General features: G+C 44.5%; 1 protein-coding gene across 7 annotated transcripts in view; it reads left to right on the top strand.

The window, feature by feature from the left end:
• Positions 1–21,066, top strand: part of TLL2 (tolloid like 2) — a 321,269-nt gene that overhangs the window by 76,472 nt on the left and 223,731 nt on the right. For 6 of the 7 annotated variants that reach the window (XR_007507213.1, XM_049809777.1, XM_049809774.1 and 3 more), the window contains 11 exons: positions 251–353; positions 3,453–3,569; positions 7,259–7,404; positions 8,369–8,564; positions 12,493–12,618; positions 14,368–14,528; positions 15,295–15,475; positions 16,816–16,941; positions 17,797–17,924; positions 18,737–18,950; positions 20,006–20,256. Coding sequence is in view for 6 of the 7 variants with exons in the window: in XM_049809777.1 (XP_049665734.1) it covers positions 251–353; positions 3,453–3,569; positions 7,259–7,404; positions 8,369–8,564; positions 12,493–12,618; positions 14,368–14,528; positions 15,295–15,475; positions 16,816–16,941; positions 17,797–17,924; positions 18,737–18,950; positions 20,006–20,256 (1,749 nt within the window). In the remaining variant the exon portion in view is untranslated. Of the gene's footprint in view, positions 1–250; positions 354–3,452; positions 3,570–7,258; positions 7,405–8,368; positions 8,565–12,492; positions 12,619–14,367; positions 14,529–15,294; positions 15,476–16,815; positions 16,942–17,796; positions 17,925–18,736; positions 18,951–20,005; positions 20,257–20,779; positions 20,842–21,066 lie in introns of all 7 variants that reach the window. The other variant, XM_049809775.1, reaches the window with a different exon arrangement.

Genomic DNA, 21,066 nt, shown 5'->3' with positions numbered 1-21,066 from the left:
GACTGTGAGTTACAGAATTGATAGAAAAGTGCTGTCTGCTGTCATGTATTTTTTTCATTTCATTAAAATACCTTGAGAAGTCTTTCTTTTTTTAGGAAAGTTGATTAAAAAATCCAACCAACTGTCCAACTGTCCTTTCCTGCATACTCACTTGGTCAGCTCTGTAGCAGAGGTGAAACACATAATCTGTAAGGTATTCTCTTTAAAGTAGCTCCCTTCCCAAAGAGAAGTGTGTACTCTCTCCTTTCAGATTATGTTAAACTTCACGTCAATGGACCTATTTAAAAGTCGCCTTTGCTGGTATGATTATGTGGAGGTGCGTGATGGCTACTGGAGGAAGGCTCCATTACTGGGTGAGTAGGTCTTTCATTTTAATTGCATTTCATGTGTTCTTCTTGATGCTTAACAGGGTGGCGAGGGAAAACAAACAGAAACAAACCTTCCTTTACCTGGAAGGAGCCTACGTCCAGCCAGTGCACTGGCCACCCATTAATGTCTCCATCCAGAGATGTCAATGTGCTGTATTTGCACCAAATGATCCATGCTCCAAGCCCTTTGGTAGCAAAGGCTTTATTCCTTCCTTTTCCAGCTTGAGAAGTGAGGCAGAGAGGCAAGTGAGCCAGGGGCATGGCCAGGACTAAAAATGTGATCTCTGGAGTTTTATTGCTTTTTCCTAAGACCAGGGTGGAACTGTCAGGCAGTCAGAATGAAGCAGCCATACAGCTCCTGGCCAAGCTCCTGCCATTATTTCTCAAGTATTTGTGTTTAAGCCTCTGTACTTCTAGGAGAGAACTTGCTAGAACATGCCTAGGATGTCACACTGTGCAAGGGCTCTACTTTGCTCCTGCTCCCAAAGATCTCAAGGAAGTGTAGCTCCTCTGTGTCCTCTCTGTTCCTCTGCCGCCTGTTACTGTAACTGCAAGTCTTGTGTTACACTGAGTGAGTGGGCACTCAGGAGCCCCACCTGCTTTGCTGCTGGCTCTGATCCAGACTCCATCCCCTAACCTTGGTGTCCAACCTGTAAAATGCTGCACTGCAAACAGCCCCTCCACCCTGAAAGGGAAGAAGCAATCAGGTTGTTTAGCATCACCAGCTGTGTTAGAGGTGCAGTGCCCCGTGCTGCAGCACAGGACTGGGCTAGTCAGCGTGGGGTCAGTGGGCTTAGGGAAGTCTGGGTGCTCTCCTTGGCCCCACCGGACATTCCAGCCCTGGTACCTGGTGAGGTGCTGAGGCTGAACCTGTGCTGCTCTCCAGAGGTTTCTGCAGGCCTGCCTTTCAGCACAGAGTTGCCAGCTGCTTTTACTGCTTCCTGCTTGTTTGGGGCTTGGCAGCATTTGTTGGTGTTTTCTGCTGCACATGCATCAGGTAACATTGCTTCAGCAGCTGCAACTTAGCTCCTTGTTATTTATTTTTTCTACAGAATAATTTAAAGGTATTTCAGAAGCCAAGCACCTCCCCATTCCCCTTAGCGCAGAGTGGACTTGTGAGTGTTTCCATCTGGAAGGAGATGCTGCATGAGTGGCCACAGCTCCTACAAGGGGCTGAGTCCATGAAATTAGCTCGGAAGAGGCAGACAGACGGCAATTCAGCAGGGGGTGGGGAGGGAGGATTAGTGTGAATTGTTGAAAGCACGGGCTTCTTGCAGAGAGAAAAAAATACATGTGCGCTGCATATTTTCCCAGGGAAGTGTGTGAAAACCCAGCCTTTAAACAGTGTATAACTTTTTATGAATGGGCCCTTTATCACACGCTGAGGACATTGCTCATTCTTGTTCCTCATCTGCGTTTCCTCTCCTTGACACCCTTGTTAAACTCCAAGTCTAAATCCAGGAGGCAGTCGCTCAGTGACCCTAGAGGAAGGAGTTTTGCAGCTCTGATGCTGTTTGTTAGCATCCCCTGCGGGAGTGGAGGTGGGAGATGCTATTGGTACGCTGAAGGGCTGTCACACTGCCCCAACAGCGCTGGTCAGCTTGGGGGCACAGGGGCTCAGAATAGAGTAGCCAAGTAAAACTAGGGTCCCAGTTAATATTTGGATGGGTGACTCCACAAGAGAAAAAAGTTGGTGGTGAAACTGCTGTTGAAGAGAAACGAAGTTTGCAACTCGCCTTCTGATTTGCGCTGACTGGCCTGTCACAGGGGCATAGCTCTTGCACCCTTGAAGGTCGTAGCCTTCCCGAGGCTGCCAAGTGGTGAAGGTGGGGCAGGTAGAGCCAAAAGTGGCAGTAGCTGAGTGTGGGCAGTTGACCTAGCAGGGGCCCCTAGGCTTTTAATGCACAGGATTGATGTCAGCTACTCTGCCCTCCATACATAGGGAAAGCAACAGCCTTCTCTGCCTGCCAGGCAACAAGCCTTGAACTTACCTGTCTCCTTATTCAGTGTAGGGAACCACCAGTGCAGTCTGCTAATGGGAACTAAGGTGCTGTCTTGCAGATAAGGCATTAACCAGGTTATTACACAGTGAGGTTGTTCAAGGAAGCCTGGTGTTGCAAGGCCAGGATCCCTATCATCACTGTCCTGACTGAATTCAACCTGAGGAAGTGCTCTCTGCCTCTTGTCAGATTCCCACTAGGGATTCAGTTGGACAGGGGGCCAAGGCCACATTGAATTCAGTATATAGCCCTGCTGGTGTTAGCTGAAGTGAAAAACCGTGTTTGCACTGAGTGCTTTCAGTGCATACTTGGTGCTTGCTTTGTTTCCATGAGGAGCTTCTGGCTGGAACCGGTAGAGGAGCACCAAATTAGGGTTGCTGAAGTTGTTTGGGCTTCAGATGCCATCTGCAGCTGTTCTGTTTTAGGATTCATCCTTGCTGGTATGATTTGAGTATTTACCAGTGCTGGTGCATGCCAGAGAGCTCAGAGCTGGGTGAACCATGGAGCAAAAAGGCTCCTAGTCTCTTTCTCCTGAAAGAGATTGAATGACTGCAGAGGCTTCACTGGGAGGAGGTGAGAACAGGGGATAAGATAAGGGGTGTTTTCTCACCAGCATGGCCACATCCCACCCTTGGTTTAACTTGGACAATTTGCTCTTGGGTGCAAAATGCTGAAGGAGTTTACAAGGCCTAGCGGTGGAAAGGATGTTCCCTAATGTCACATCTCTAGAAGGACAGGGGATGGTTCCCCACCCTTGCAGCTCATTTGCCCAATTATGTGATGACAACAAGAGCCCTTTTGAATTTACCAGGGCAATAAAGGCTGCACCTGTGACTACTGGATGCTGCTCTCAGCTGAAGAAAACCTTTATTAATTTAATAATTGAAGAGAATATTAATTGGGGGGGGGGGGGGGGGGGGGACAGAAACTCATTCAAAAGCACAAGTGGTGGGAGTGAAAGGCTGTTTTACACAAGCACAGCTCCTTTAACCCCAGAGTCTTTGCTTCCTGGACCCACAGATGCCTGCTACGCTGTGCTGCCAGTCAGCCAGGAGATCTTGATCGTCTCTTTCCTGCCTTCTAGGTAGATTTTGTGGTGACAAGATCCCTGAACCAGTAATCTCCACGGACAGCAGGCTGTGGATCGAGTTCCGGAGCAGCAGTAACATCCTGGGCAAAGGCTTCTTTGTGGTCTATGAAGGTACAGCCCTTAGCTAGAAGCAGTCTGTTGCATTCGTTGCATGGAGCAGCCGGAACAGGATGCAGGGATTTACAGGGTCAGCAGGAGTTCTGCTTCACCGTGTGGTTAGATACAGCCCCTGCTTTTGTTTTTATGGGAATTGGCAGATTTTGCAGGCCGTTTCAGCAGACAAGGTATGGATCTTCCAACTAGATCATTGCATTTTGGGGGAGACAACAGGATGGCAGCACAGAGCAATAGCTTCCATTCATAGGCTAGGTTCTGTTTGCCCTAACCAGTCCCTGCGAGCAGCAGTGCTGAGCGCAGCAGGAGTTCCTTCTGGTAATTTAACAGGGAAAGTTCTGTTTCAGAGCATATATTTTATATCACTTAATGCAGCTTATTTTGTTGTTGTTGTTGTTGCGTTTTGGGTTTTTTTGTTGTTTTTTTTTTCTTCTCAAATGCAAAGATTGTTCTTTGGTTTCTCCCTTGTATGTTTTACTTACAGAAGATTAGAAATTGGCATGTCAGGTCTTCTGCAGGTCAGGTACTTTGGAAACTTGCATGGCACTGGGATGCTGAAACCACTTCAGAGGAGTAGCCATACTACCAAAGTCACTAACAAATCAGTAACATCCCTTCACCATATATGCTTACTTTTCACAATAATGATTCTAAAATGTATTAAAAGCCTTCACTCTTCTCTGGGCAACAGGCATTTTCTTAGAAGTACCAGTGCTGTCAAGAGTATTGAAGTTGACTGTATCGGTACTGACGTTGCATCATCTTCTTTCTGCAGCCACAGGAACAAGCATGACACTGGAAGCCTAGTGCTCAAGTGTTCAATACACTCATGAATAATGATACTAACAGGGAAGTGAAGAAAATACAGGACTGTTAGGGATGTACAAATAAAGCACATGAGGATTTCATAACAGTGTGGGGCTAACAAATCTGTTTCACAGGAGAAATACCTGGTTTCTGCAGGAATTGTTGCCCCAGAGACAGAGGTAACTTGCCTGATTTTTTTTTTTTTTTTTTTTTTTTTTTTTTTTTTTTACATCTCTCCTGAGCAGCAGCTGTTGCCTGGACCATGTGTGTCATAACACACCCTTTATGGTAGTTTGTTGGAGTTAGAAGTGATCAAGTTAGTGTGTCTCTAACAGACTGTTTTATTTTGGTTTATTGCTTTGGTTGGCTAGTCAGCTTAATTCTTACAGTGGGTTATTCCACAGTGGTATCTACTCATACTTTAAAAGAAAAAGAAGAAAAAGCAAGGTGAGGAATGTCTTTGGGAAGCAACTTTTTTGTTTTTCATCGTGTGTGTTAATATGGGATTGTCCTTCATATTGCTAAATGGTATTGAAAGAAAAAATTTTTTTACATTGGGTACATGCCAAAGTCACTTTGCAAAACTTTCTTTTCTCTTGATAATTTTCCATATTTCCTGTTGATTGATAAATGACCCCTAAAGGTTCAGTAAAAATGAGCAATAGTTACTTCACTTGACTTTTGAGGAGAGCAAATGGAAGTGGAATGTGCATCTAGTGGTCAAACTTTGCATCCCTTCTACTGTTCATATTTTCCTGCCTCTTCAAGACTCTGGCTTTTTATGTAACCCTTTCCTTCAAGAAACTTTCCATTGGAAAGGTATGAAAACTATGGCTAAACCTGTGAGCAAGCACAGAGTATGACTGGTGGAAGCCAGCTTGTACCACAGAAACAGTGATGGCCCATTGCATAGTTCTTTTCTTGGCTCCTCTTGTCAGAGCAGCAGGTATTGAGATTATCTGCATCTCTCTCCATAATTTATTTGCTGAAATAGGAGAGTTTCCAAAAATCTTCCTTAATCCCTATTTCCTTCCAATGCAAGCTATGGTAATGGCTTGTTTCTTTCTTCCATTGTCAGGTAGCTCGCTCAGCTGTTTTGTGATTTCTGTGTCTAGGCCATAAGGGTAATTTTTATTTGCAGGAGGGATTGCCCTTAAATGTTTAATTTTCTATCAGTTTCTGTCCAAAACCTCGCTGCATCACTGTTCATTCCTCTTTTTCTTTTGAACTCTTCTCCCTCACATACTAAAAAGCCAAAGTGGGTTTTAGCACTGCTTCTCTGTCCTCTGCTTTTGTGAGAGTGCATGTAAATGCTCATGCGTCTGAACTTTGCTGGGAGCTCTGTGGGTGAGGACTGATTTTTGGATTTGGATTCCTCCAGGTCTTGGCCCTAAAGTTTTCAGTAGATGGGAGGAAAGAGGCAGAAGCATGTAGCCACATGATGGGAGAATTACTTGATACTAAATGACAGTTAATGTAGTGAAAGTGTCCTCATAGTTCAGTCATATTGTTCCTTTCATGAGATTTAAGATGGGAAGATGCTGGTGGTTTTGCCTTACAGCACTGCTGGCAGCCCCAAATCTGTCATTGCTATTGCCTTCTCAGGCTCTATCAGCAGATGTTCTTTCCATTTTGCAGTAAGGATCTTCCAGTATACTTGGTGCTCAGCTGAATTTCAGTATGAACTATTGCAGTGGATAGAGAATATACTGTTTGCTGGCTGACAGTTTTATGGCTGTTAATAAAAATTGTCAGTTCTCTGCTCTTGTAGTGGCCTTTCTGCTAGGTGGGGGAGACAGTTCTCTAAAGGGTCCCTCAGAGGTTCTCTCTAGCACCACTTGTAGCTCTGGATATATGAACTCAAACTACAATCTAAATAGCGCTCTGCAGCTGAATTTTGGGTGCAGCTATTTGGTGGTGCCTTAGCACTGATTCTCTAAGAAAGAAGTTAGCACTGCACTAGTGAAACAGTGCTTTTAACTAGGTCGCAGTTAGACGTTAGCAGCTTACAAGGCAAAACCAAGACAATGTTACCCAATGCAAGCAATTTCCAGGACACTATAGGGAGACCCGCATCTGAATTGTTAATGCAATGTGTTGTGGGGAGACCCCAAGGGTGAAGACTGTTGATGTCTGGCGGGTGTCACTGCAGTGCCATCTCTCTTGTAATTACTGTCAGTGCTTTTTGTTTGCTTGACTTTAAACACAGCCAAAACGTTCATATGCCTTCTGTAGACATGTGTGTCATGCATCGTGAGGTAACACCGGTTTTAGGCTGTGATGTTACTTCCATTTGTTACATGGTCTTGCAGACAATTATGCTGAACTGCTATTCCCTTTGATGTGTCTGCTAGTTTTGTGTTAAACTAGATTTTCATTTAATTTTCTGTTCTTCATCTTTAAACTTACTCATTCTTACGTTTAGCACAAAACTTAATTTTTCATGGACGGCAGTCAGCCTAATGCTCTCCTGGTGAATAGCTCAACTCATGCTTGTTAATATTGCCATCGTGTGGCTGGATTAGATTTGCAACTGTTTTTTATTTGGGTTTTTTTTTGCCAACTTTTCTTGGTCCTTAGTGCTGGTAGCAGGTTTTAAGCAGTTGTGAAGATGACCAGGAGTGTGAAACACACAAATCCTTAAAAATTCTCTGTCCCAGTCAGTTTACCTTCTAAGGAGATTGGCATAGCAAGACAGGAGACACTGTCACTAAGACAAAATGTTAGATTTATAAAAACTTACATGACTTGTGTGTTTGCCTTTGCGTAACAAGCAGTATTGATACAGATTTGAACAAGGAAGAAGGCTATGTATGGAACAGGCTTTACCTAAGGAAAAACCTGCAATCTCGTGGTTTTGCTGTTTGTTTTTTATGAAGCTATTTGTGGTGGAGAAATTCACAAAGATGCTGGCCAGATCCAATCTCCCAACTACCCAGATGACTACAGACCTTCCAAAGAGTGTATCTGGAAGATCACAGTTTCTGAGGGCTTTCACATAGGTATCACATTCCAAGCCTTTGAGGTGAGAAATGTCATTGTATATTACATTATGGATAATCTTTTGCCTCTGTAGATCCTTTAAAATTAAGAAGAAAGTGATGTAAATAATTTTTTTAGCAAAAAATTCTTTTGAATACTTCAGAACATCATTTCTCCTCACCTGAAGTTTGCTCAGAGACTTTGAAGCCAAGTTTTAAATACGATGAGTTTTCAAAAACTGTCTAGACAGAAGGAATTAGAAGGGGCACAAAATTGTTGATGATGGTAAGTAGGGACTCATGAGTCCTCAAATTTTCACTCTGGTCAAATGAAATTGAATGGTCACAATCCAGGCAAAAAACTCTTGTTGATGTCACTGGGACTTAGCTGATTGCAGGATGTTTGTGACTCTCCAAAGAAACATCATGTTCCCAGATGACAGACAGGCTTTGAATAGCTCAGAAAAGGTTTTCTCCTACTGGTTATAGGATGTCTTACACTAGTAGCTAGGTGCCCAATGATCTGACTACTGATGTATAAGTCACACACAGGTGTGGACAGGACCTGCGTTGGTGCATAAATCCCATCTATCCCACAGGCTCCTGTGGCTTATGTACACTTAACTGTGCTTGTCCTAGAAAGGGCTGACACCACTACCTCCTAGCTGTGACCCCACAGCTATTCCTTGAAACTTTTTTTTTTTATTGTGGTTGTTCTGCTCTGTTCCTTACAGCTTCTCATGGAAAAGCAGCCTGTAGGTAGTCAGGGACCAGGTTTCACCAGAGGATAGCCATGAAATAGCAGTAGAACTGAGATGTGGCTGGGCTTGAATGCAGTTACAACTGCAGGAGAGTTCAATGGCAGCCGTGAGGCAAGTACCTAGTTGTGACCAGTTGTTTGGGATGCTCCTTTGGAAGCTGATGTCTGGCCAAAGTCTAACTGGGTAGCTAGCCTGACTCAGAGCACTCATAGTAGTGCGCTACAGGCACATCCTTTTCCTATTACAGGTTGAATGGCACGACACATGTTCTTATGACTACCTGGAGATCCGAGATGGCCTCACTGAATACAGCCCACTGATTGGTCACTTCTGTGGCTACGAGAAGCCAGAAGATATCAAATCCAGTTCAAATAAAGTATGGATGAAGTTTGCATCTGATGCAACCATCAATAAAGCAGGCTTTGCAGCAAATTTCTTTAAAGGTATGTGATCTACTACTTTTCAAGGTCCAAGCTGGGGACCATTCATCCCTTAACCTGCCACCATCCCAAAGTGATCTGTTACCATTGTATCTACTTGTAGTTATGAGCTGTTAGACTTGTCTGTTCAACCATCAATATGAAGTTTATATACAAACTGCTTTGAGAGTGTAGAGGGGGTTGATGCTGAGGCATGAACACCATCTCCCAGATTAAGACAGAAAGAAAGCCTACTGCATCAGTACCAGCACAGGCACTAATGCCTTGTGTTGCACAGCTCGACGGAATGTGACCTCCATTTATCCATGCCAGGGGACATTGACATTTTCAAAGGAGGTACTAGTACAGCACAAAGAGTATTAAAAACAACTCTCTGCTTAAGTTCTATTCCAAAAGAAACCTCTGGAAAGAGGGTAAACTTGAATGCAAGTAGAGTCCCAGGGGAAATTTCTGAATGCTTTAGGAGACAAAAGTGTTCCTAAACTGAGATCCTCTTCAGGAAGACGCAAATAAGACTAAGGTTTTTCTTAAGAGCTGGACGCAAGAAACGGTCCTTTACCAGCATGCTGGTGACTTGATAGAGGGAAGAACCAAATATCTAACCACTTGGGAAAACGCCTGCGGAGCTGCTGCGAGGTAGTCATGTTTCTCTTAGGTTCAGTGACAGTTGTACAAAAAAAATAGTTGCAATGCCAATATTTGGATTGCACAATTCCTTTCTTTATTTTGACTTTGACATTTGTCTTGTGTTAAGGGTGTCACAGTCTGTTTGGACCTCTCAAGTTTACAGGACAATGTATTCTGTGAATTAAACTTTATTTCATGAGCTCATTAAGAAACAACATCAATCAAACATGGCAGGGCTCAATCCCTTTTGCTCAGACTAATCTGTCACTTGAATTTACTTATTCACCATTGAAGTCATAAGGTTTCATAACTTATAACCCATAATTCTTAATCCGTGCACTTATGTGCAAAAAAAAGAATTAGTTAAAGTTTAATTCACAGAGTATGTTGTCCTGTGAATTTGAGAGATCTTAACAGACTGTGACAAAGGGTGACTGCAAGATCACTGGCAAATACTGTGATGTTTAATTCCAGTCCCTGAACAACTATCACAGTGCCTAGACTTCCTTGTTTAAATTTCTCAGGTTCTGTAAAGACACAGAGAATGCTTCTTCCTAAAGACATTTTGGCTTCTTTCAGGAGCTGATAGTGCAGACTGACTGGTCTTCCAGGGATTAGCACTACATGGAGACTTCTTGGCTTGCATCAAGTCATTCTCTAGAATCTGAGGTTCTCCTGCAGGTTTGTAGGGGAAGAAAGTTACACACCTGAACCTGGGATGCTTTCCTTGTGATACAGATAGTCAGAAATAATTTTTTTTTTTAAATGCATAAACATGCACTGCTAGTACAATTGCAGACACAGGTATTGTCTGTGGAGTTTTTGCTGGCAGACTAGATCTTGTAGTGTCTCCTCAGAATTCACATGTTTGAACCAGAAATGGTCTAGCTTGTGGATGGTGAGGGTGTTGCTAAGTCCATGCCAGTGAGTCCAGCCGAGGGGCAAAGTTTATTTGCTTGGACCAAGCACCACAGTAGCCATAGCTACACAACTTCTAGCCAGCTTGCATTGTGGGCAGATCTGATGTCAGTTTGCAAAAGCCGGGTAGACATACCTGCAGGCTACATGTGGAATTTCAAGCTGGGATCTGAAGTCTGCAGCCTTTACCTCCATATCCAGAGGGATTTTGACTACCAGCCACTCCATGAATGAATTAGATGGCTCTGCAGGCACTCTTCAAACTGCCACCCATAGCTGATCGAGCAAAGGGTCAGCTTTGCCTGAATGAATTATGAAGGGAATAGAGCTTCAATTACATGTCTTGCAACACTGAAAGAAAATAACTCAGCTTAAAAAAAAACAACCAACAAGCAGAGTTAAGGATGGAATTGAATGTTATGCTTTGTGAGAAGTTGCAGTGGTAACTTCTAGATTTTCAGAAAAATAAACCTGCAAACAGCTCAGAGAGAGTAAGGCAGCTTAGAGAGGGTAAACTATTGGCCACATCCAAGAGACAATGTCAGGAAGATGTGAAGAGCAATTACCTCATGTCCATCCCATCATATGTATCTCAAGGGAAAGCTCTGGGATTATTCTTTATTACTTATCTTCATTTTGGTAACAAACCGTTTGTATCACTGAAGCCTATTTTGTATATGGTTGAAGTGTTATTAGTGATGTGCTTGTCTTCACACTCACATTGTTGTGCCTTTCTTCTTCATGGCAAACACTAGAGGAAAGACAATACTTTGCAAAATATACCTGCCCATAGCCAGGACATGTCCCTCCCATGGTAAAAACTGATCACGTGGGCTTTCGATGATTGTAGGAGTTGCAGCCTCTCTTTTCTCTCAAGCAAGTGATTTAACAACCAGATTAGAAGCTATTGAACCTGTACCCAAGCATGGAGCAGCAAATAAATACTCTACTCTCTTCATAGTGAATCCACAAACAGAAACCAGAAAATAAAATCTGTTTGGACTGGAACTGTTACAGCATGGGGGAGTCCCGATTGTGGGAAGGCTTTGCAGGAAGACAGTGTTATCAATAGACGAGAATAGAATATTTCAGTTGGAAGGGACCTACAATGATCATCTAGTCAAGACTGTTCCTCTTTGATCTATGTAGCAGTAACTGTTACTGGAACATTATATTGGGTGTAGGTGTCAAGGTGCTAGCACTGGCAGGCTGCAGAGGCTACCCATGCCAGAGAGATGGATCAAGCTGGCTCCACAGTGGACCCACCGCAGGACACAGCTAAGCCCATCAGCTAAGCTGGTGGCACCTCTGTGAAAACATGTTTAAGAAAGGTCAAAAATGATGGGGAGAGAGAGGAGGAGGGAACAAAAAGTGCCAAACAGCAGAGGTAACACCAAGGTCAGAAGGTAGAGGTGCTTCATGGCAGAGCAGATATTCCCTGCAGCCTGTGGAGGACCCATGCTGGAGCAGGGGAGAAGTATGAGAAGGAAGGAACAGTAGAGACATGTATTGACTGTAGCTCCCCATCCCCTCCTGCCTTTGCATGCTCATGGCTTTGCTGAAGGGAGTGAGTGTAAGCTGCGGTGATACAAGGCAGAGAGAGGAGTCTGGAGTGAAGTTGAGTTTGAGCCTGGGAAAGAGGATGGAAAGGGGTTTTCCCTAAGTGTTTTAACATTTGTTTCTGTCTTTCTTTCTTTTTTTTTTCTCCAGTTTTTGTTTCCCAATACCCAAAGCTGGGTGGGAGTTTGGCTGCTAGCTGAGGCCAACCCACCACAACCATGTTAATAAAACCATCTAGTAAGGGATGCACATGGAACCAGGGGTCAGGGTGAGAAGCCAGTATGTCTGGCTATCTATATTAAAATGTCAGTTCAGGTTGTTAAGATGTGATTGGAAGAACCCGACTTCAAAGTCTAGGGTAGCAAGACTTCATGTGTCTGTGAAAAAGAAGAACTACTTGCATGTCCTCCCAGCTCCTTTATTGCGCCCCATTCAGTGGGGTATGGCCTCCCACAGCTCCATTACTGTGGGCACCATAATGGGCTAATTCCTGGTAGCTCAAGTCACTCAAGAGCATGAGAAATTTAAAAAACAAAACAAAAAAACAGGGGCAAATGAGAACAAAAGGCAGTGTAGTCTTCACAGGAGACTGTTTTCCTGCTCCTGTCTAGAAGATACACTCTTGACTAGTAAGAGTAGTTGTAGTCCTTTACAGTTTTGGTGGTAGGAGTGCTTTAGTACTTGTGAGGTTTGCTGCGGTGCCTGCTCTGTGGGCTCAGGTCATCAGCCAGTGCTCTGGTCCTTCTGTCCAGAAGTGTTGCATGAAGAATATGAGGGGGTTTGGGTGGTCAGGAAAGTGAGACTTGTTCTGTTTTTCTCCTGACAGAGATGGATGAATGTTCTCTGCCAGACAATGGTGGGTGTGAGCAGCACTGTGAGAACACACTGGGCAGTTACAAATGCACCTGCGAGCCTGGCTATGAGTTGACAGCTGATAAAAAGAGCTGTGAAGGTGAGTAAACCTACAGATTGAGGAATCTGTCTATAGGAAGGGTAGTACAGCTAATAATGAAATTGAACAATCTTGGAGATGATTTTTCTTGCCCCTACATACTCTTTGTTTCTGTTCATCTTCCCCCCATGTGAAAAATTGCTTTTTGTCAACATCTTCCTTTGAAAAACAAGTTTTGGTTGAAAAACTGAAAATACTCTGATTCTCTGCTGCTAAACATCTCTAAAACCAGTTGGTCTTCATGGCCAGAGATCCCTTTGCAGACCAGATCTCCTACAGTGCAGCGTGAGGGAGGGTGGGCATTACAATCTAACCACTGAGTAGCCCAAAAGTATTTCAGTCTAAGGCTGACTTTATTACTTTTTTAAAGAAATTTATTTTATAGAATAAAATACCAATGTTTTGCCTGCATGCAAAACAGACACTCTCCATATTGAGGAGTAAATTCCCCCCTTCTGTTACAGGGAAAAAAACCTGACGTCTTTGATAGAAACTGTTTCTGTCAGCTTTCTATTTATACAGTTAATCTCTTGCAACAAGGTGTTGCTCCCACCAACAATACAGCTGTTGGTGTGGTGAGAATCCAATCATTGTTCTTGTCATGTAGTTCTGCCTTTCAGCTGAGATGTGTAGGCAGCTCCACATGCTGTGAGTGGTGCTCTCAAAGTCACCTGGTTTGCCCTGACTTCTACTTTTGCCAAACTGTTTGGGGAAGGCTGCCGTCGACTTGGTGAGGGCAGAGTTAGGTGCATACAAAAGGTTTTTAGAAGCTTTACTTTATTTTTTTAAATAATTTCTTGCTATTTTTGAGCAAGCCAGTTGGTATAACTTGGCAAGCGTTGTTTTGAACTTCACTCTTAACCTCCTATTTTAAAGTTCATTTGTGGGAAACACAGGAAGGATAGTCTTTGAAATTGTAGTGATGCACATCAGAGTAAATTGCTTTTGTTTCTCCAGACACGCTTGCTTGCTACACTTTTGTACTGAAGCTGCTCCCTTGGGTTAGTTCTCTTAATGCAAAACGATGCTGGGAAAAAGACACAGGAATCTTTTATCCCTGTGGGTTTTGAAGATCTGGCCGTACCTCATTACTCCCAAGAAACAGCAAGAAAAAATTGCTTTATTGCAAATAGAATTTTGCAGCAAAATAGCAAACAGGTTGATTCCTTTGAGGTAAAAGCCATGCCCTCCCACAAGAGGATGAAGCTGATATGTCCTAAATTTTTTAACGAAATGGGATAATAAAGCTAAGTCTTTGGGTTTGTCTTCAATTTTCCCTAGAGAAGATGCAGCCCGCATGTAATAAGCCACTGAAGAGCTGACAGGGGTGTCTTCCCTAGGATTCCATTATGTTCTGATTATTCCATTACTGATAAACTTGAAATAGTAGGGTTTGTAGGACTGAGTGTTGGTGAATTTGCCAAGCTGGCGTTCACAACTGCATTGTGCATGTCAAGTCAACTGATCCATAGTTAAGCCCAAGGCTAGAGAGTAAAAAGCAGATCAATCTTACATGGTCTAAGTGGCTCTCAGGGCCATAGCCTGGCTGTGTGTATTTCACTGGTGATTTATAGCTGGTGAGGTTTCTATCTTCTTCGCAGCTCCCAGCATTTAAAACCTGTTCTGGAGGCCAGGATTTGATATGTGCCACCAACCAGGATCTGATTAATTTTCCAGCTTACACTGTGGCCCAATCTGTGTGTCTGAACAGAACCAAGTAAAACTTGTGTTCATTTATTGCCTCTCCAGCTGCCTGTGGGGGTTTCATCACCAAGCTCAATGGGACTATTACTAGCCCTGGATGGCCCAAGGAATATCCTACTAACAAAAACTGCGTCTGGCAGGTGGTAGCTCCAGCCCAGTACCGGATCTCTCTGCAGTTCGAAGTGTTTGAGCTGGAAGGCAATGATGTACGTAACCAGTCCCTGCATCTCAGAGGTGTGACTATTGGCTAACTCAGAACTGGATAAATCCTTGGGGTACAAGGAAGAGGAGACTGTCTTACTGGTGGAGCTTCTGGTTGTTTTCCCACCTTTGATATAACAAGCCAATAACAGTGATTGTTCTCCTTGAAGTCTGGATCTGCTTTCTCTATGGAGTGGAAGGATTAAAGCTGTTCTGTTATAAATGGGCTTCTTTTCTCTACCAGTTTTGCATAACTGTAGGTGTTTTCCACCCCTAATAGGTGTCCCATCTGCCCCTTCCCCTGAGCTGCCTTTGCAGGAAAATAATTGGAAATGAACAATGAAGCACAGTTCTTCAAGGATAAAATAACCAGTAACATTCTTTTCTCTGCGCTGCCAAGGGCAGGGTGGAATTTGAACAAAGTATTCCAGGTGTTGCTTTCCCCACTGTAAATGGGAGCAGTGGCTCTTCCTTAATTCAACAGGCTGCTGAAGTTTGTTCAACACTGTCAGGTTCTTGGATAAGGTGGGAGTAATTATTTTAGCTAAATTAAATGGAACCTTCACTATTCTGATAAACACACCCATGCTTTTAAGACTAGGGCAGCAAGGGAAGGGCATGAAGGGCACTGACAGGAGAATTTGGGGAAGTGAGGAATGTGTTTGAGTATAAGGCTGTTTCTGTTCCCTCTCAGTCAAGCCTCTGTCCCCTTGCTTTGAAACACTCTGTTCCAAGTCCACGGAGCTGAGAAATCTCCTTCTTCCTTGGCAGGTCTGTAAATATGACTACGTTGAGGTTCGTAGTGGGTTGGCTTCTGACTCCAAGCTGCATGGCAAATTCTGTGGCTCAGAGAAGCCTGAAGTAATCACATCGTATGGCAACAACATGAGACTGGAGTTCAAATCAGACAACACGGTCTCCAAGAAAGGCTTTAAAGTTCATTACTTCTCTGGTAAGTGGCTGTATTCTTTCACTTGCTTAGCTGTTTCCTTTGACTGAACCTTTTGGTTGTGGTGCATTTTCTTCGACCTCCTGTCAAATCAGGCAGAGCCTGACATGGTTAGTTACATCTAAAAAGCATGGTTGTTCTGTGTTGTGTCCCCTTTCATCTTGGTCTCTCAGTACACCGTATGGTCCAGTTTCATAGTGCGCTGTCAGCAAGATGCATGGATTTCATCAATGCTACCAGTCCTTCCACAGCAGAAAACAATTAAGAACCTGGTCCTAGAAGTTATTTCTGTCCCTGGAGTCATTAAAGAAAAGCTTTTTCCTCTGAAACTAAAAGAATTAGAAAATTTCCAGAAATATTCTATATAGCAATCCTACCTCTCAAAGCATTGCATGCTAGTGGAAGTTTCTGATCTTCTGTTCTGAGTCCTTTATAGCTCTTGGTGTCAGTTATGTACCTTGTTGGCAGGCTGTTCTGGAGGTTAACTACATCACAGGGAAGTGGAAATTCAATTTCATGCTGTGTTTTCAGCAGAGACCGAGGAGTATTAATATTTTTGACAAGGATGATGAGGCAAAATGGCCTTGAATTAAGACAGCTGCAAAATAGAATCAGGGCTAGGCATTTGGCTTATTAAATCTAACAAGAGGAAGTATGAAGTTGGGTATGTTTCATCTACAAATACATTTGGGAGTGAGGAAACAGATGAGGTTAATGAGGGCAAGGGAGGGCACTGGCCCAAGAAAAATTGGAGATAAACTGCTCATAAATTAAATTGGACTGGAAACCATGAGCAGATCCTATGCTCAGAACAGTGAGATTCAGGAATGAATAGTCCTGAACGCACAGGAGCGAACATCTACTGGGGCATATTTCAGCTTCAGAGAGCAGCTTGTACCTTAGATCCTCTTCTCCATCTGGCTGCTTGTGATCTCTGGCAGACCTATTTAAAGATGGAGGCTTATCAGAGCATGTAGAAACTTGAAAATATAAAGACTGGCCAGTAGATTTTTGCCTAGGCTAGTGAATTTGTGTGATGCTTTTCCTGGACTCTATTTTAAAAGAATGAGACGTTGTTATAGGTTTCTTTTACATAGGAGTCTTTAACCATTCAAACCCTATTTATTATTATATAATAAAACACATTCGTGATGCATTTTATGGAATGAAATACAATTGAAGAGAATTGTCTCTGGGCTAAAAAGCTGTCTGGACTAATACAGCAGCAGAAGTTGGAGGATTGCACTGATACCTGCCAATCTGGGTATGGGACACCCAGCTGGCAACTGTGATAGTCTGTTTCTCACTGTCAACTAAGTGTTTGTTGGTTTGATCCTGCCCAGACAAGGATGAATGCTCCAAAGACAATGGTGGTTGCCAGCACGAATGTATCAACACCTTTGGGAGCTACATATGCCAGTGCAGAAATGGCTTCATGCTGCATGAAAACAGCCACGATTGTAAAGAAGGTAAGGTCCCCACTCCCTCAGGGAGCCCTCAGGAAAGACAAGGTGCTTCAAACATGGTTTGAGCCAGGGTGCTTTCTGCCTGGTGTTAGAAGGATGTTTGTACAGCATAACAGGCTGGGGCACTGAAAAAGCCCCAGCCAGCTGAAAAAAACACCTAGAAAAAGGAATAAGAGGCCTTGTTTTCAGCTGGATCCATTCCCCAGTCTGGCCCTCTATATGGCCATTGGGGATGGACAGGGTGGGAGCAAGAAGTTGGGCTAGTGAAAGGAGCAGTTGTGGTACATTACCATTAGACTAGTCACTGCTGTTTTGTTTGATTATTGGGTTTGAGTCAGAAGAGAAAGGATGATCTGATCTAACCACTTGCTGCTGCCAAGATTACTTTCTTCCTGCGCCCTTACCCCTGCTGTGTGCTTCCATGGCCTTCCTGTGTATGGCCTCTGGTCCTTGTCTGATCTCTCCATGAGCTGATTCAGCTTTCCAGGCCGGCAAAACAACTCAAGGCTGAGATAGCACCAGAGTCAACACAGTGGAGGCGTTGGACACCATGTCACCGGGAACAGGGCAGACAAGATGGAGGAGCAGGAGAATATGTTTGGGAGTGAGGAGGTGGATGAGGTTAATGAGGTCCAGGGGAATGAGATGGTCCGTTTCACCAACTGCCAAGTTAGCTCAGAAAAGTATAGGACAAACCCACCAGAACTATGCAATAATACCAAAAGATCTTGTTCAGTGACTGAAGCCTTCCCTGTTTCTGCCCTGTTGAGGGTCTCAGTGGGCAGAGAGGAGCATGTTATGTGGTTCCCATGTGAGACCTGCCTTGATGCCTCCATCTTGTGATGTCTCTCTCTCAAGCTGGTTGTGAGCACAAGCTGAGTGGTGCGGAGGGAATGATGAGCAGTCCAAACTGGCCTGACAAGTACCCCAGCCGGAAAGAGTGCACCTGGGACATCTCTGCAACGCCTGGCCACCGAGTGAAAGTAGTGAGTAACCAGTGAGTGGGAGCGTGAGGGGAGAAGCAGGCGGGACTGTGAGGAGCTGAAGTGACTTTCCCCCACCACTCTGTGAGTGGGAGGTTGATCCCCATAGGTCCTGTGTGGGGTGCTCGGAGGAGGGCATCCCAGGAGGCTGCCCCTGGCCTGTAATAGGGCAGAAGGTCTCAGAGGCACACAAGGCAGTGGTGAGGCAGCTTGGAGGAGACTCCAGCAGATGACAACTGTGGAGCATTGCTGTCTCTGTTAACAGAAGGTATAACATGCCCTCCCGCCCCTACCCCTCCTTGTGACCCCACTCTGTTGGGACCATCTCTGCATAAGGTGGTGGCAGGGCCAGTCCCCAGCCCCTCTGAGGGAGAAGCATCAGGCCCATTTTACAGCATGGCCTGATGCATATGGTAGGACGTGACCAAAGCTGTGCAGATGGCCCGTGCACTGGGGGATATAATGCCTGGATCCCTGTGCACAGTGAAAGCAGTAATGAAGAACTGCCTATTCGGTGTGCTAGACAGGGTTCCTGGCAGGAAAATAAGAGCGTATAATGCTTGCAGTTGAAAACTGGTGTCATGCGCCCATGTGAGGCAGCAAAGCTAAGGCTACGTGGAACATTCATATGAACTTCTGAGCTTTGCCACGTTGAGATCACTCTTGACTGAAAGCACACTATTCTGTTCTGGTTTGTGGGAGGAATGGGACAGGCATACCATTTGACCTCTTTATCACTTGGCATTTCATGCTCTGCTAAATTGCATACTCAGATTTACAAATGTCTGTCTTAATTCTCCTTATTCTTGCTTTAGACCTTCAATGAGTTTGAGATTGAACAGCACCAAGAATGCGCCTATGACCACTTGGAAGTGTATGATGGGCCCAACAGCAAGTCACCTATCCTTGGCCGCTTCTGTGGCAGCAAGAAACCAGAGCCTGTAGTGGCCTCTACCAACAAGATGTTCCTCAGGTTTTACTCTGATGCTTCTGTGCAAAGAAAAGGTTTCCAGGCAAAGCACAGCACAGGTTAGCTGGTTGCCTGCCAATACCCCAGTGCAATAAGGTGTTAGCAAATCTCACTGTGTTGTTTACCAGGCAAAATGAGACCCACTTTTCTCCCAAATAAGCTTAGCCTGAATTTTAAGTGGTTGTAAATTGTGCTAACCAGTTCCCAGACCGTTATTGGTACCATACCATAAATGCCAGCTTCCTTATCAGCTCAGAGGTCTCTTGTTGTCAAACTCTCCTGCTCAGTTCTTTTGTTTAAATTGGAGGTGTTTAGTTGAGCAGCAGCCCATTCTGTTCCTCATCAACCCTCAGAAAATGAGGTGATGCAACTTAGCCCATGTATTCGCCCACACACGGAGCAGGCTGGTTATGGTGGAAGCAGAGATGTGCTGTGGACCCACACAAGCTTGATCTTCTATCTGTGGCAGCCCAGAGGTGGGTGTGTTGTACCAAGGTTCACTTTTTTTAATCCCTGCCACTGTACACAGATGAAACATGCTCTGAGCAGCAGTGCATGAGAGACTGCTGAGGAGGCATCTTCCTGATTGGCCGTAGGGAAACTCTGCACCAAAGCATATGCATTTTGCACAAGCACGGGCCTACCTCTGTGCAATGCATGGGCAGAAAGGGATTATTTTGGTCCCCAGTTTTTTAACATGCTTCAGTTTACTGCTGGTAAAATACCTGGAGTCAGAATTTCAGCTGCAGGATAAGTGCAAAGAACATGTTAAGTCTTCCTTTTAAGTAACTGCTGTATAACATAATAAGTTTTTCTAGAGCATAATGTGGTAGGAACCCCATCCTGCCAGTTTTAACTGATTGTCTCTTTCCTTCTATGTTTTGTGTCAAAAGGACCAAGCTTCTCTACGCTATGCGAGTCATGGATTCATGGGTGACTGGAGAATTCACTGGTTTATGGTAGTTTGGTGCAGTAGTTAATCACCTTCCCTGTGGTACATGCACTTCATGCTGGAGGTCTTCTCTCCCTACAGCTGGGCCAAACATGGGATGGCAAGTCTTTGTTGTGAGGTAGGGCCTTTGATGAGACTGTTTTGTGCTCTTTTTTCCTCCAGAGTGTGGTGGGCTCTTAAAGGCTGAAGTACGAACTAAGGAGCTGTATTCCCATGCTCAGTTTGGGGACAACAACTACCCAGGTCAAGTGAACTGTGAATGGGTGATTGTAGCTGAAGATGGTTACGGGGTGGAGCTGATATTCCAGACATTTGAGATTGAGGAGGAGGCCGACTGTGGGTACGACTACGTGGAGATTTATGATGGTTACGACAGCACTGCACCCCGCCTGGGACGCTTCTGTGGCTCAGGGGTAAGCCGTGGCAGTGGAGATTTCATAGGCATAACTGGAGATGGCAAGGAAGGGTACTCTCATACCCTTTTTGGAGAGGGGCAGCTCTCACAAACTGGTGATGAGAATGCCTTGTCTGTCTGGGTTTTGCTTCTCCTGTTGCTAGAGATCACAGCTATTTTATCTGATGCACAGAGCTGGTCTGACTGACTTTCCCTTGTTAGCCCAGGACCATGTGCAGCAGCATGGAACTGCCATGCTGCTGTGCCCCAGCCCTGCTGCAAAAGCATTGTGTAAATGTTGGAAGCAGCTTCCAAAGGCCAGTTTCATCCTCAGTCACTTCCTGCCTGAAGCCAAGTCACACTGCGGTCATGCTATGGTGAGGGCGAAGGGTGGAGGGACTTGCAGAGCTGCTTGTTGACTCCAGAGTGGCATGCTGTCTCCTAAACTGTTATCTATGTCCCCATTAAGAGGAGTGACACTGTTAGCATAAGCAATAGTGTGTCGTATTTAAAACCAGAGGTTCTATGTTTAATTTCTCTAGGACTTCAGCAATGAAATGGAGAAGGTTCTCAGTGCATTTAGAGAGAGACATCCAAGGAGCAGGTGTGTTGGAGCAGTCCTTGCAAATTGGGGAAATGGTCTGAAAAATAAACAAAGGCATAGCAGCTTGGTGGGAAGAAGTTCAGGGCAGCAGGGTAGTAATCTACCTACCTGCACGCTGACAGAGAATGGCAGGGGAAGTGTTGGTCCTGCAGAGAAGCACAGGGAGGTTGTATAAGGTCATAACAGTGGGGGCGATAACCAGAGTTATCGTGTAAGATATATGGC

The sequence above is a fragment of the Accipiter gentilis genome, chromosome 9 (assembly GCF_929443795.1).
Source record: "Accipiter gentilis chromosome 9, bAccGen1.1, whole genome shotgun sequence".
NCBI lineage: Eukaryota > Metazoa > Chordata > Aves > Accipitriformes > Accipitridae > Astur > Astur gentilis.
The sequence above is the reverse complement of the archived record's forward strand: the minus strand, read 5'-3'. Positions and strand labels throughout refer to the sequence as shown.